We start from the raw sequence: 17100 nt of genomic DNA, 5'->3' as shown, positions 1-17100 counted from the left end.
TTTTATTTTTTACATTCAACCCTTGGTCTCAAACCAGACTCTTTTCCACAAAAGTTAACGTTCTCAGTTGCTCTCCATGTTACCCTCATCATGATGGCTGCTACCCTGTAGATAGCTTCCTTTCATCCTGCATTACTTCCATATGTTGGAGCCTTTGAGGGCAGAGAGCAAACCCTGTGAGACTGCAGAAAAGCCAGGAAGGGTGAAGGCATAAGCATGGGAAAGAGAAGGTTTGGGGGTTTGTGTTTGAGTGTTTTTTTCTTTAAGTAAGCAGCACCCCAAATTCTGCAGTCCAAGGAATCTGAGGTGGCGAGGCAGATAGAGAAGGAGCAGAAGGATATATGAGGAGTAAGAGACACCTAATGCAGTGTAGGAGGTGGCAAGTGAGAGCAAGTGTGACAGGCAGTAAATTGTGACGGGAATAAGTGGAAAATCAGCAGGCAAATAATTATAGATAGTCGGGGTAGCTCTAGAAACTGATATGCTGAGGAACACAGGAAAAATGCAAGTGAGGCAGATATCTGTCTTGCCCCATGATGGAAGGAGATAAGGAAGGTAGAACCATAAAAGTAATTGACACAGATGTTACTCAAGTCAATAATATTTAGAATTAACATAGTTTTGAATTGAATGGGGACAGATTCCCAACCCTTCTTACTAATCCAGGATGCCACCACACTCAGGCAGCTGATAATACAGTCTGAATTTGTTCGCAATCTCCCATTTACTCTTGAAACCAGTGTTAGGACCCATTTCTCTGTGATATTTTGGCTGTTTTGCCCTCACCAATGCTATTTTTAGCTTGAGTTTAGCAGCAGTGAAAATCTTGGTGACAGCAGAGCTGGATGCTGAGAACTATTTCACTTCCCTTCATTTATATTCCATCTTCCACTGAAGAGTAACAGCTGATTAGACAAGTATGACTGACAGCACTTGGGCAAGTGTCTTTAGTCTGCAGCTGGGGAGGGAGCAGATGGAAGGATGCTGAGGGAGAATTTCAGGTGCTGTATACCTGATACATCCAGATACCTGGATGCAGCAGACTTCAGGGAGCAGACTTCAGGGAGCACTGTATCAAGTCCTGCTGGTAGAAGATATTAATGGTGGCTGATGTAGGGCAAAGCAAAACAGGAGTCAGGAAGGGTTCTCCAGTTAAAAAAAAAAAAGAAAAAAAAAAAAAAGAAAAAAGAAAGGACCAATTCCTCTGCAGAAGAAAGCTCAAAGTATCTTCTCAGCCAAATTGGTTCCTGGAAAACTTTAAAAAATAGATTGTATTTTTTTATAATGGTCTAGAATACAAAAAAAATAAAAAAAAATAAAAAAATAATGCAGCAGCTGCTGCTTGCAGTTCTTTAGTTCTTTTGAAATGTGGTTGTTAAGTGACACAAAAGCCATGGCTATGTTGCTGCAGTTTTGCATGATACGCATCAGCAAACTGAAAAATATGGAGTGAGCAGAACTCTGCAGCTTGGCAGTATTTATCCTTTGACAAACAGAGCGAAGCATTCTGCTATGGACCGATACAGCAGAAAAAGATCAAAAGGGAGGACAAGGATAATTGGCGATAAGGTATGGCTCCCATAGGAGGAAAGACACTTCTTGGTTTAGAAAAGAGATGGCTGAGGAGGGCTATGAGAGTGCGATGAAATCCTGACTAGGTGACGTTTCACCATTTCTGAGGGCAAGAACTGCAGGGAGGAAGGTAGCTAGTTGTAATGCTTAGAGGACCGAAGATTTAAATCTAGCAAAAATAAAGTACTTCTTCACACAGTGTGTAATTGTAATTAAGTACCGCTTATACACACCCTTCACACTTTTCCTTTGCACACTTTCCTTTGTAATTTTCCCTGAGTATCTGCTACTGGTCCTTGGCAATGAAAGCTGTTAGACTGGTATTAAGGGTTAGAAAGAGTTGAACTTTAGGCTGACTTTACAGTGAAAAGCTTTTGGTCCAGTCTACGTCAGTTTTTAAAAAAACTGCTTGAAATTTGGCCACCAACCTGACAAATTCCTTATCCCCATCACTGAAGTGCGTGCTTGCACACTCACACACACACTAATGTGTGCCCATCCTGGCACCATGCTCACACAGGATCTCTTTTTAGTCATTAATTTGGATTTGCCAAGAGCCAAGGCATTAGTACAGTGTCCTCTTCCACACCTTCCAGGGTAAGAAAAGCAGGAGAAAAGCAATGCCCATAATCCATCTCCCTCCATGGAGCCTGGATCCTTCTCCATGACCCTACCTCCACATTCACTCCTGCTCTTGCTTTCTGCAAGTGCCGTAGATTGTGATTTGCTTCTGTTTTAGATGACCATTTATAGTTTCAGAGAACACCCTGGCTTTTCAGCCTACACCAAATCCCAAACGTGAAAAACATCGAGGTCTACTTGCCAAGAGGATGTACTGCTGGAGGCACTACATTTCAAAGCTTTTAGGAGTATACTCTTACTAGGTTCATTATGAGCTAGTACCACCAAAACCAGACTCCGCTCAACAAATAAAACAGAATGACCTACTTTCTTTTGCCTTTGTTTTATCTATATTATAGTATGCTACAGGCTTGCTTGACAGATTCTTGGCAGTGGATTGTGTAACCTATCTGTCTTCAAAAGAAAAACAACTTGGCAATAGAATATAGCATCAGTTCAAAATTAAAAAAATACTCCCAAGGAAATGTATGCTGAATGACATGGAAATACGGGAAGGCACCCATTATCTGCCTACCTCCAGCACATCTACATAAGCCACCTAATAGATGGTAATCTTAGCCTCTGACATAGTTTCCTCGCTCACTTCCAGGATGTTTTACTCTTGCGACATACCATTTGTGTCCCACATGTGCCCTTTTTGTTTTGCTCTCACTTAAAGCTCCTTACCACAGAAGAGCTGCTGAAGCTAACACTTAAATTTTCATTGTCTCTACACATACAAAACATTTACAGGTATACCTAAAAAAAAAAAAAAAAGGGGGTTCAGAAATTGCTGGTAATTGTTAAAAACAGAGACTTCCTTCTTTCTCTGCTTTCAGGCTTGGTCCTTTTGTACTCACTTGTGCCCTGCAGGCACACGGTGTAATAATTACAGCTTCAGAGAACTACAGCAGATACCTGGCCTAAGGTGCAGAAAGCCATGAAACCTCAGACTGGATAAACCAGTATGGAGAGCAACACTAGATGTGTTTTGAACAGCAACAACTGGGTCACTTGTTAGCATTTGACTCTCTGCTCCTAAATGTTCTTTTGCTTTCTTTTGAAAAACATGTTTATATTTCATCTCCGATAACTTATTTCTTTCCTAAACAAACAAACAAACAAAAAACACAAAACCCAGAAAAGATGTCGGTTCCAAATCAGCTGACCCATGGCAAGTGTCAGTGGCTCGTACATTAGATTAAACCTGCCTCACTCTACCTATCAGTTATATTCTTTCTTGTTGTGGATTTGTCTGTTAAGGTGGCAGCCACCCTCAGCAAAACAAAACAAAACAAAACATCCTTCTGATGGCAGGATCTTTGGCCATATATCTCCAAGCTACAATCTCATGTTCTTTGCTCTACACCACTCCCTCTCCCGCTAACACAGGCTTTTTTCATCACTAAGAGTCTTAACGGGGAAAGTATAATCCTTTATTATTGTTTCATGTTACCAAAATCCTATAGAATTTCTCAGTGGAATGGTTTCCACTGTGGAGAATGCATGCAGCCATAAAATGCTGCAGACCAAAATCAAGGAAATATCAGTCCCAGTTTAATTTAGCTAAAATACAGATTTGAAGGTCATGCCCTAATAACTGGACAGTTAAGAAGTTTGAATTAGAGCTTATGATTGGCCCATTGTGCAGGGAATACCCTAAAACTTGTGTATTTTTTTGTCAGGACAAGAAGTCAATAAAAACAAAAACCTGAATGAGAAAAGAGAAAAATATGGCTTTATACAGTAACAAAAGCCAAAGAAAGAAGTGTGGTTTTTTTTTTTTTTTCCCTGAAGACACAGAAGAGGTGTTTTTTTGTTTTTTTTTTTTTTAAATATTAACTTATCACCGCTTCAAAACATTTCATTTTATATGGTGTGGTGTACCACACTTTACACCACACCAAAAGGCAGGGACACCTTCCCCCAGACCCACAGAAGCCAGAGAAGGTGGAGGAGGTGCGTGCATACATGCACCCATGGTCTTAGTCTCCTATGACTGTGTCCTTAGTTCATAAACTAACATTGTTTCAGCATTCATAAATTCTTGTGATGGCAAACCAAGTACAATAACCAGCTGATAGTACAACTAGAAGCAATGAGCAAGGTAATTTTGGGGGTAAGGATGTAAGGGGAGGGAATCTGGGGGCACACATGGTAAAATGCCAGAGACTGAAAGTAATTAAAGAGTTACGGAACTGAGAGCTGAAGGGATGTGCCCCTTGTTCAATAAGGATACATGTGTGCTAATTGGCCTGGCACAATATATTGCTTCTTCTTTTCTGGTTCAGTAGAAACAGTTGACTTCCAACAATTCAGTTGTCTTCTGTAAGTGAAGAATGGAAGGTGGTCCCTCGAGGTCAAGAAGGAGTGCCAGGTAGAGAGAAAGGACAAACTGAAGTGGAAGCGCCCTGAGCCTTGTTAGAAATACCTTTAAAAACTGCCTCTAGAAGGGATGGGTCACGTGAAGAAAGGGGTGGAACATTTTGTTTGGGGTTTTGTTAGCATCGTGAGGGAGATCAGGTGAGAGATAAGAGTAACAGCAGGAAGATCATGAGGTCACTGTTGAAAGAAATGCATACTTTTTTTTTTTTCCCTCAGGAGAAGGACTGGACCATGGCACTCTGTAAATGTTAGAAATCTTAAAGCTGCATTTAGGATATGAAAAGGAGAATTGAGAGCAGACAGAATAAAGAACGGAGGATAAGATGAACAGCAGTGATGGATCAAGTTATAATATGGTCAGGTAGTGGTAGGCACATTTATCCCTTGAGCAGTGCAAGAGGAGGAGGATTCAGAGTCATTTGTCTTGGCAGGAAGCCCAGGTTGCAGAGAGTGAAGGGCTAATGAAAGGTCTGAGCCGAGGTGGAAGATGGAAGAGATATACTGTGCTCCAAAGATGCTCTGGTTTTGAGCCACTTGGATCAAGAAATGGAGGCAAAATCTTTTGCTCGCTTGGTCCAAGCACAGAAGCAGGAATAATTAAAAGGACGTAAGGAGGTAAGACTCCTTAGGGCAAGAATGACCATCACGTTAGGTGAGGGAAAGGGGGAGGAAAGAACAGGAAGCTAAGAAGAGGAGTGAAACAAATTTTGTACGGTAGGCTTTTGGTGCATTAAGCAAAGAGATTTCCTGCTTTAAAGCAGTGCGCTTAATAGCTTTGAGTGGCACGAAAACATGATCAATTTACTGTATTTATATCATTTGCTGTGTCATTCTTCTTTTTTTAGTTTATGCTTATTTAATATTTCTGAATCTTGGAATATTTTTTTAAACATTCATTTGTCATGGATTCAATTCGGTAGAGCTTTTCGGAGGTTCTGCAGTTGTTACGGTGCAGGGACAAGGAGGAAGGCACTGTATTTACAATTCTATTCCTGTAACAGATAATCAATACATTGTGCTTTGCTGTGTTAAAAAATAAAAATAAAAAAGGAGTATGAGTGCCAAACTGTGCTGATAAACCCTTTGTTTCTTAAGTACACTCATTTTCTGAGGATTAAGGGCTGTCCTTTATCTGCCTGTTCACTTCTGAAAGTCCATGATAGATTGCTGCTTGTTCATCTGCTCCCAACAGCAGCAACCTCAACTTTATCTGCAAGAAATGCCCCCAACACAGCTGCCACGAGGCAATGCAGAAATAATGCTTCCTCAGGGCAGACCTTCACAGACGAATCTTACCTTTTTCTCTGCAGCAATAAAAACAGCAATAGAGAGAGGACTTTGGAAGTAAGGTATTTACAAACAGCCTTTTTTTTTTTTTTTTTTTTTTTTTGTGGTGGTGGTGATGAGGGAGGGTTGGGCTTTTGGGGTAGTTATTGCCTTTGTGCTCAGGCTGAAGGGAAATGGTCCTTCAGCATCTATTCTAATGTGCTCATTTATCTAGTGCTAGAAGAGCTGTGGGTAAATGGGGCTGAGGTCTAAGGCATAAAGAAATGTCTGCCAGAAAGAGATGTTTTAGCAGGTTAATGAGGAACTTGGTAACAGCCTGACAGGGTCATTGCAAATCACATTTCTTTTTTACTGAAATTACTTTAGCCTTTTGAAGCCACGGGAAAATACTCTGCTACTTTACAGAGAGATTTCACTGAATTTAAAATAGTGTAGATAATATGTTGTTTTTTGACTAATTTTAGCAGATGTACAGGGGGAACAAAAAGGCATGAAAATGTACGTCTCCTCTAACCAATGCCACAGCCAGCTGGCCAGGGGAGGGCTGAGGGCCCAAATGCTGCCAGCTCAGGTTTGCTGCACCCAAGTTTTCTCAGGAGAGGCTGCAAGGTGCCCCTTATCTTGCTGAAAAACAATAGTGCCCCGTGGCTGCTCCTGTGCCATGCTATAGCCAGGCGTGAGCAAAACTTCTCCGGTTCTCCTACTGCTCCTGAAAAAACACCTCTGAGAAACAAGAGCCGTGACATTTATAAGTCTCAGCTTCTCAGCTGGATGACCTAATGATTCAGCGGGGAAGCAGGTTTATGTTGCCATGCAGGAACTGGGACTCTTAAAAATTAATTGTGGCACAACTGTTTACTTTAGGAAAACGTTATTTACTTTCACTCACCATTTCTCCTCTTCAACTTGAACTCCTATGGACTGGAACTTACTAGTTGCTTTGTTTTCACCTGATTTGGCAGATTCTTCAGCACCATCAACCTTAAAAAGCAAAACAAAAAACAACAAAGCACCGCAGCTCATTAGAATGTATTTTGGCAGAGATATCACCTGGCTACTTACAATTTCTAAGCACGATCACTACTAAGTGTCTGCGCATATGGCTTGTACCATAACTACCTTCTTCCACTTGGATAGCTTATCTCTGGTATGCAGTTTCTGTTCATATTAGTGAACATTACTCATTCTTGTTAATCTGTAAAGCATTTCTGTTAAGACAGCGTTAGGCCTGAGAAATGCAGGTGGGGTTTATCCAGTATTTTGTGGAGACTGGATGCTCAGATTTGCCAGAGCCTCTGAGCAGCTGGTACTCCGCATGCTGTGCTGCACCATTTGTTTGATTTCACCTGTTAGTTTGTACCTGCATGCATAGGTAAGTCATGTCAAAATGATGAGTTTACTTTGTTTAAATGTCAGTGTCCTGAATCAGAGCACTGTACAGGTAGGATATGAAGAAAGTAGATGCAGCTATCAGAGGCATTTTCTCTGCTGCTCTACTGTGCAGACAGGAGGTCCCCAGGAGCACAAGCAGGAACTTTATATTGCCTCTTTGAGAACCAATGGTATGGCATTAAAGTTTAACCATGGATGTACCTTTGAGCAAAATCACAAACTTCTGGGTTCATTCAGTGTAGTTCCTAAGTCCCAGTGCTGTATATGAGATTGCTAGTCATACCCCCCAAAAAAAAAAAAAAAAAAAAGCCAGCATGCAGCAAGTTTGGACCACAGTGACCTGTGAACCTACTCCAACCCCAGATGTACAAGATCTGCAGGTGTAGCTAGCATCTCCTCTACTGGCTTGCTGTTGAGAGCAAATTTAACAGCCCTGTGCAGGAAATGTGATCAAGGAGTTTCAGAACTGTTCAGTGAAGTAAAGTACTTACTTGATGCTGAGGCTTTTTGGGAGCTAATTCCACCTTAAATGACATAACTGACAGAGAGAGTTAACCTTTTTGATGGTAGGGTTTTTCTTTGTTTTACTTTGCTTGTTTGTTCAACAGATTTACAGCAAAGGCTTGTAGTGACCTAAGAGCAACTGAGAGGTGCAGAGGACACACCAGGAGGTTCACCACAAGTGCATGTTCGGTTTATTTATTACAGGAGGAGGCAAACCTCAGTCTAAGGTGGCTTGCACTGCCCTACAGAGATAGGCCAAACTATAATGAAGATGTTTACCTGCTCTGAGTTCAGTCTAAGGCTGAGTGAGGCTCCCATTGCATTCAGGAGAGGGAGGCTGACCAAGCCTTTCATGTACGGGTTGTGACTATGCATGTCAGCTCTAAGTTTCAGAATTTTAGCAGGAGATTTTTCAAATGCTTGAACAGCGTTTGGGACTATGTCTTCCTCAAATGCCAGGAAACTGGGTCTCCTGTGACTCTCAAAAGCTGCATTCTTTACTTGCAGCAACACTACCTTCGGAAGAGACAGCTGGGAAATGGTGTCTTAAGAACCCCGGTTCACGTTACAGCTGCTCATTTGGGCTTCTGCAAATGTGGAAATTATTTCTTTCTACCTGTTACTTTGTCCGCAAAGGGTCTTTGTTGCTTTGTTCAGTGAAAGGAGGGATCACAACAATAACAGAGAACCTTTGCCTTGGCTGGGCATGGGAATAAGTAATAGAGATTTCCTTTATCCTTATCCCACCTGGATCTTGCTCCTGTGTTTAACACTGAACTTTCAGAAGTCCTTCTTTCAGAATATATCCAAAACAAAAGACTGTGAAGCACAGAAAGAGTACAAAAAGCCAGTAAACTGATCCCACAGGCAATAGTTAACCATTGCCCTCCCAGGAAAAAGTAAGAGGTGAGTAAAGACACCACTTCTCCAGGAGCTGCCCCTGGGATGACATAGTTCTGTCCAGTGCCTCCCATCTCATCAGGCAGATGTAGAGATTTCATGGTAAATTCTTAGGCTTTGCAAATCAGATAAGCCTATCCAGGCACAGAGGAGGTTGTAAACACAATCTCCATCTGCGGGAAAAAATATCATGTTGTCTTGGGAAGGCCAGTAAGCTGTGGATTGCTATTCTGCTTGCTTGGGACTCATCTCCCATCAAAACCTGTGCTGATTCTCACTTGATTGTAAGTTCAAGTACTTTGTTGCAAGAGCTAATCCTGCAAGCAGATAGTTGGCCTTCTATGCACATTTTTTTTTCTTTTTTTTTGGAGGGGGGAGTAGGGGTGGGTGTGGGAAAGATTAATTAAGATAGCAGATTAAATTGGTCTAGTTTATTTGCTCTTCTCCTTTTTGTAAATACAAGTGAGCTTTGGCAGGGTTAGTTTTCTTGTTTCATTCCACTAGAGGTAAAAAAAAAAAAAAAGTGTAATTTTCTTTAACAAGGGCAAATCAGAAGGAACTTATCCTCTGCTCTTGAGGCTGAGATAGGAACAATGCTGCCTCATTCAAGCGGCCACCAGTCATTACGAAATGCATGAATAAGCAGTGACAATTAATTCAGTGAGGCTGGACAAAAATATTTTTGGGGTGATAGTGTAATGTAAATCATTGTTTTACACATTCCCTTTCAATGATTTAATTCATGCCTTTCTGACCCCTGCTGTGTTATGATTCATAGATTAGTGCTCATGTGTGTAATTTAACAGAGCTGAATAACAAGCAGCAAGGAGACTTAAACAAATCCTCACATCTGATGTTTTTATGATAAATTAGTAAAACATCATTAGTACCATGTGGCATGATTAAGCTGCTGGAAATTCTACATAGGCACCTGTCAGAAAAACAAGAAAAATACACGAAACATTGTATAACAGGCAGTAAAACAAATGCAGAAACCCCAAACAATGGCGCACATATAATCCAAGTCGTGTACCGTACCTGTATTCCAATAGATAAGCATCTGTTTTTCTTGAAGTGGTCCTTCTTTCTGTCCTCTACTGCAACAGTGGCAATGGTTGTGGTGGTGGTGACGGTGGCAGTATTGTTTCCTACGTGTTGACTTGCTGGGCCATGGATCTGCGCGTTAGCAGCTTCAATGGCAGCTGTTAGTGCCTTCATACTGTCCAAGCTCTCTGTGGAGTTGCTAAGTCCAGACTGACTGATGATATCTCCCCTCTGTCCATGCCCATCCATGTATGCATCCTGGGCAGACTCCGTGCTGCTCTGGGCTGTGATGGAAATAAATGGTTTGGTGGTTGTTCTCGGTGGGACTGGAGGCGGTGTCTTCTTATAGGTGGTAATGCAGGATGACACTGGAAAAAACATATGAGGATTCTTGATTTGTGGACGTTGCAGGGAAAATGTATGCAAATATGATCTCAAGACACCAGTAAGCATGGTCAGAACAGAGGTAAGGAGAATACTGTTAGCCAAAGAGCCCCCAGAAGCTCCAGTGACAGCACTATGGAAATACCTCACTTATCAGAGTCCTCTGCTCATGTTGATATGAATGGCAGAATTGACAGTAGAGGGGAAAGAAAAGGGCTATTTGCCAAGTTCCTCCTTAGCCTTTTAGGACTGTGTTCTCCAGACTGTTTGCTGCTAACTCTTCTAAGTCAGCCAGTGAGTGAACAAGTCATTCCACCAAAATGTATGTTCTGGGCATAGCTTCCAGACAGGATACACAAGGATCCGTCTCCAATCACATAACCAGCTAATCTGTACTTCATGCAGTTTTATTGCAATTTTTTTTTTCTCTCTCTACCCTGTCCCACTGTATTTCCTTATACATTTATTTATTAAATAATTTTAAAACTACATTTCTTTGTTCAGAGACACATCCCAAAGCTATCCTAAGTAAAAGACTGTTAACACTCATCATGCTTGAACTTGTGTGTTTCATGCCATAAAATGCCTCACTTGTTGCACAGCCTTCTCAGATACTTTGAAATGTTTTGTAAGCTGTGGAGGGCATGTTTAAAACAACATTTTGCTGCTGATAAGTCTCATAATAAATGTAACATTTTGTTTCTAGGAAAAATGCTTAATTTTACACAAAAGGAGTTAATGTAATGAAGTCAGTGGCTAAAGCCTGTCAGTGGGACTACTTAAAGGAAAGCATAAGTATAAATGTTTGCAGTAAGAGACACTCAGAAAAAGTTTATAAGGACTCCTCTTCATATTTTGAAGGTCATTGTAAATGCTTCTATATGGATTTAGAAGTATAGTTTGATTCCCACATTAGAAACTATTGGCTGGTGTATACAGAATTACATGCAGAAAGCACTTCATGGAGATAAAAACATCTTATTTAAGGGATAGTTGGCAGCTCTGCATTGCTGAAGTCCTGGAATGCTTTCAAATGAGGAAAGAAAGTCCATTAAGAACAAAAAACAATGATGATATGTTCTATTTTTTAAGCAAATAAATGCAGGCATTAACCTGTGCAAAGTTCAGACACAAACACGTTAACATAAATTCTTATTAACAGTAATCATATGGCAAGAAATGATTCATTTTAACTGGCAGACGTCTATGCCACCCACATAAAAGGTAAGTCTGCTACAGCTGTTCTGCTCTCTGTTTGCACTGTACGTGCTTGTTGAGCCAGAAGCCATTATGGTATTAATTTGACTAGCTCAGATCCATATGCCTCATATCTCCCGATACCTGCACGAAGAGTTACAGTGTAAAAGGTGTTTCTAGGGCATGAAATCACACAAGTTTTTTTTCTAAGGATTCTGGTGTAAGTTTCTGATAACATGTCTGAACCCATGTTAAACACGTTAAATGCTAATGGAAAAAGAGTATTTTGCTAAGGTAGTGAGGGTTTTGAAGCTATGATTCACTTCTGAAGAATCAAACAGAAACCACAGCATCTTGGAGAGAATAGATGGCTAAAAATGAACTTGTCAAATTTTGACTCCTGGGAAGTGAAGAGTTTATAGAGGTTAAAGGTGCTTTTTTAATGTGCTTATGAAAAAAGGCATCTATGGAACTAACAGGAAGGATGACAATTTTACAAAGAAGGTTGTGAATTTTGTGCAGTTCTTCATGGGTTTGGATGCTGCCAAAAAGCCCTTGTTGTGACTGTGCACATTCAGGTAAATCATCTGTTCTTGCTGCAGAATTATGGAGAATTGCGGAGGCTGCTGCTGGGTGATGGGATCCCAGAAATGACCCAAGTGGCTCATGGTCTGGAGAAATGTTCTCCGAGTGGTGGAGATGCGAACTGAAATTCACCACTGAAGAATTCAAAGCTTGTAACTACACACTCATATACCAAGTTATACTGTGGTGATCCTGTTCCAAACTTACCTAGTAGAGGTTTGTGTGCCATGCTACATTGCAATTCAGCAAAGTATTAATTGCCTCATTTAAAATATCGTTGGTAAGGTCATTGTGGAAATACTGAGGAGACAGCAGCACCTTCAGGACATACCTGCAAGGCAGGTACGTATCATTTATCCTACTTAGCAGATAGGGAAATGATAATGAGACCTCCAAAGTGCTCTTAAGTCAGAGAGAGGGCTTTTAAAATAAAAAGCAAGCCTTAACAAGGCTAGTCCCCACATCGCTGGTCATCCCCAACAAGTGAGACAGTCAATAGCAACTGTTTATTGACAGCTACCCGGCACTCTGGACACTGCAGTACAAATACAGAAACCCCCGATTAAGATGTCTTTCATTCTGTTGGTAAATGCACTCGACGAGGAGCCTAATCCACACGGCAGTGAAAGATGTTTGCACTCAGCTAATTAAGTCTGAAGTTATTCTTAAAGAGGGGGAGAGGATTGACAAGTCATACGGTGAAATTGTAAAGAGAAACAGCGAACGTTGTTTCAGCAAGTCAAAACAAATCCTTGGTTTCCTGGAGTCACGCAGCACGTACTGTACGGCTCCGGAGAAGCAGTGTGTGCAACTCATAAAAGAACCCCAGGCACTTCATTACTGGAAACGATGCAAGCTCCTGCCACTCCTTGGCAGGAACGACAACAAAACAATGCTCGGGCCGCAGTCGGAGGCAGCTGCTCGCCCAGCGTCGGAGCTGGCTGCGCCCTCCCAGCGGCCGGAGCACTGCAACGCAAAGGATTTGGTGCATCAGGTTTCTCCGGGGCTCTTTCAAGAGCCCAGCAACGTGTGACATGGCCACCTGAAGGACGTGACGGGTTTTCAACTGGCTACGGTGCTTTCAACGCTAAGATGCCTGAAGAAGAATGGGAGTACTCTCCAAGGAAAAGGACAAAACCTTGGTGCTCTCCTTGCGCAGCCGAGGTCCGAGCGTTTGGTGGGTGCAGGAGGAGGACCTCGCCTTGTGCTCTGTCCCTGCAGGCAAGGGGGAAGCGCTTCCATTCAGCTCCGGAGGGGGACTGCTGCGTGGGAGGATGCTGATGGAGAAGATTACAGGATCACGGGATGCGCAGAGAAGATAGGGAAATCCTCACTTCACACACAGGGAACGTTCAAGGGGTTTTGCACTTGAAAGTTAGTTTAATTCACATCAGGAAGTGAATTTAAAGGGCTCTATAATTCCCTGATAAATACATTCTTGGACATGGATCAAGGAGCGAGGTTCTGTGCTCAGACTGATCTGACTGGAGAGTCGAGTCAAAGGAGTCTCATTTGTCATTATAATTGCTTAGGCATGGAGTTAATCAGAAATAACTTTTTCTTAATAACAAACATGAATATGAATCCACAGTCTGTCACAATACAGAGTAGCTTTCTGTATTATTTTATGGAGCACACATGCTGCCAGAGCAGGTATACATTCCTCTCCTAGGACAAGGTTTGATCTAAGTTAAATCATATGCAAGAAAACTCTGACTCCCAAAGCACCTCGAGTCAGTCCCATCATTCCCAGCTCTACCGATCCACTCGTTAATGCTCTCCTTTCTGTTTTGATCTTTATCCTATTTCTGTGGCCTGCTTTTGGGTTACAGTTTAATCCCAAATACCTAGTGAAAAAAGCACTTTCTCCAGATTAGGAAAAAAAAAAAAGTCACGGTGTTTGTCCTCCTAGCCAGTATTTCCAAACAACTAGCTCATGAGAGAGGAATTTGGAACAGGGAGTGTCAACCACCCAGTTCAGAAGGAAGTCTAATGATAAAAAAAAAATAATCCCAGATTGCATAATAATAAAGGCCTGAATTTGAATGTTTCATTGTGAGAGCACTTCAGTTGTTTAAACACGCTCGCTAGGGAGATGAGCCCTCAGGAACAAACACCAGCACGCAAACCCAGAGTTTTAGCTCAGTGGATGGGTGCTCAGGAGAACCCCAAGGCAGACTAACATTTGCAAAGAGATCAAATTCACACAGTGCTTTGAGCAGTTCAGGTGATGAGATATGTGAGCAACATCTTTCCATCTCTGATTTGGCAGGCTCATGTAAACGTGGTTAACGAATACAAGAATAAATGAGGGCGCAGATTTAAAGTCAATTAAAATAATGGCGCTTTCCTTGAGAAAAATGACTATTTCCACAGTTTGAAGAGAGCAGCGAAAGACACAGTGTGTACACAATTAAGTAATAAGGTACAAGGTAAAAGGTCCTCAACCGTGTACAGATGGACCTAATCCTACTGATTTAATGCCTGTTAAAACGGTACGTTACAGCGATACGCTCGCATCTCACACAGCTGCACCACAAAGCAGGGATGCAGGCACATCCTCGCAGAGCTGAGGCCTTCAGTTGCAGTCCCTGGGCTCCCCATGCAGAGGAGTGGGGCTTGATTTGGCTAGGTGCACTCAAATGGAGCTGTTACTCTCCTTATCATGCACTTATTTCTCTGCTTTGTTAAGGTTTGGGGGAGGTGTGAATGTTTGGAAATGGGGTTTTAGACTCTGCATTGTTTTTTGGACATGCAAAAAGTTGGTATGAAAATGGGGCATCTGTTTTCTTAATAAAAAGGCCATTCTCAGGTAGCAGATGGCTTCTGAGGAAACAGAGATTTACCACTAAAACCAAACTGAAATAAAGATTTTCATAAGAAGTTCTAGACTGCCCAAGGGAGTAATACCGGAGTGAATTATGGATGTCATTATCCCAAATGAGAACTACTGAAATCTTTGTACCATGCCATCAGGACTTCTGCCAATGCCATACTTTTACCCTATCCCCACCACTGCCAAGCCTTACATCTCAGCCGACAAAAGCCTAAGCTGCACCGGCTTTGGAAACAGGCATAGCTGATAACTAAAACCCTGCAGAAAACTACACAAAGTATGTCAACTGTCTTCACTGCACACAGAAGCACCGCAGCGTTAGGAGATAATACCCCAAGTACAGTGAGGTCTAAAAGCCTGTGCTGGTGGCCATTTCATAAGTTTGGACATTTTTGCTCCTAGGTAGGGTGCCTCCAGCTTTTCAGCTGGGTGCAGTAAGGGGGCTCCTGAAACCCACGACTGACCATGGCTCATCCAGTATCTCAAGTGAAATGAAGTTACAAAATCTGCATGTGCACAGTCACTGGATGACAGGTGAATACACCTCTAGCAGATTTCTTTTTTTTCTCTTAATGACTGCTGCTGGAAGCTGCTGATGCCAGTCAGAAGTTTAATTGCTATCCCAGGAAAGCTGAATTAGTGCACAGAGAACAGGTGATGCAGCCAAAGGTGTCTGCTAAATGTTGTTTATCACTGTGATATTGCCACAAATTACGTATGCACAGACAAAATTCATTGCATGTGGGCTTCCTATGAGACCCACTTCAATTTTTGTACTGTGTAGCCACAGCTGAACTTCTCTATACATTAAAATTTACCATTATGCTAACGGTGCACAACTTCAGTAATTCAGCTCATTCGGCTTCAAAGCAGACAAGTCTGTAAACAGCTGAAGCTCTGGAAAAACATCTCTCATAAGCTGATAGTCATTGCCCAAGTGGATAGTTGCTAGGATGGCTTATAATATTTTACTATTAAAAAACATGATCTTCACTGGGGTCAGGCAATTAGGACTCAGCTTTAGATTTTCCAAAGACAGAATATGAGCATGTGCAAATCCTCCATCTCACTTCGGTTAACATGTAAGAGCCCTCTTGCCTTTTTACACCATCAAGCGATCAGCCGGAGGGGACGGCAGCAGCATTTGCTTCCAGCAGCTGTCTCCAGCAGCCAAAACTGCACGGTGCCTGAGGAGATGGTGCTTTACTGAAGGGCTCGGTCCGGGCTGTTGGCCAATGTGATGCGATGCTGTTAGGTACCCATCAACAACACAGGAACAGTAACTCAAATTGAAACTCAGGCTGAGAGGAAAATCAGAAGTGAAACTATTTTGGCCTTGTCCTTAAACTCTGGCTACCAACTAAGCATCTGGAAAAACAACACCAGGAAACGTGTAGGTGATATTATGATTCTGTCCCAGACAGATGCTCTCTGAGAGCTTCAGAGAGTCAAACTTCTTTAAAACAGTAATGGCAGAAGGTATCTGATACACAAATCAGCCTCTACATTCAGTGAAACATGCTGGAGAAGACTGAAAAAAAAAAAGAAAGAATAACTGTACAGCAGTGTGGTCTTTCTGAGTTAACATACAATTTGCCATCTCTTTTCATCTGCACATTTTTTTTTCTGAGAAAAAAACAGGGAACCGTTGTCTGATTTATAGCTTAAACTAAGTCTACTGCACTGTTAAAATGTTTTCTGCACTTAAATACTTCACCAAACCCTTCACACTCCCCTTTTTTTTTTTCAGAGCAGCCACGGAAAACAAGAAGCATTAGAGTTTTAGATAAAAAATGAACACTTAAAATATTTTGTGTTTCAGAACTTGCATGCCATCAAATCACCATGGGGAGAAATTCATAAGCTTTCAGAATATCAATACATTTATCTTATAAAAAGCATCTATGGAAAACAGAGGAAACTATGTGAAATATGGTAGTTCATCCCACTAAGACCAAGGATGTGTAACAGTAAATAAATATAATAATAGGCAGCTTGATGAAATTGGATCCCTTTCCCATATATTTTCCAGGAAGCAACTTCACTGGTACTTTGATATAACACTTTGTTATGTGTTATTGCAGCACACTGAAATTCCAGAATTTGCATCCCTTTCCCTCTGGCAATACTGTTAATAAAGCAAAATGTTTTTTTAATTATTATTATTATTTAATGTGGAGTTGCACTAACCAAATACAGACATATATGGATAAGCAGCTATTTAAGTAAAAACACAATGTAAGAACCAAAGCCTGGATTTTCAGAAACATGGGGGGGAGGGGGAGGGTGAACTTTTTACAAGCGTTTGTTCACCTGAGCTAGGAAAATTGAAATCAAAAGCTTCAAATCCAAACATACTCTGAAAAACTTACCATTTTTTTTAAACTATTGAG

General features: G+C 41.5%; 1 protein-coding gene across 9 annotated transcripts in view; it reads right to left on the bottom strand.

Annotated features, from left to right (window-relative positions):
• DLGAP1 (DLG associated protein 1) overlaps positions 1-17100 on the bottom strand; it is a 413506-nt gene that overhangs the window by 15504 nt on the left and 380902 nt on the right. For all 9 annotated transcript variants that reach the window (XM_066992807.1, XM_066992808.1, XM_066992810.1 and 6 more), the window contains 2 exons: positions 9700-10073; positions 6755-6846 (listed from right to left, as the gene is read on the bottom strand). In XM_066992807.1, coding sequence (XP_066848908.1) covers positions 6755-6846; positions 9700-10073 — 466 coding nt within the window. The remainder of the gene's footprint in view (positions 1-6754; positions 6847-9699; positions 10074-17100) is intronic.

This window comes from Anser cygnoides, chromosome 2, assembly GCF_040182565.1.
Source record: "Anser cygnoides isolate HZ-2024a breed goose chromosome 2, Taihu_goose_T2T_genome, whole genome shotgun sequence".
Classification (NCBI taxonomy): Eukaryota; Metazoa; Chordata; class Aves; order Anseriformes; family Anatidae; genus Anser; species Anser cygnoides.
This window is presented reverse-complemented; position numbering and strand designations above follow the sequence as displayed.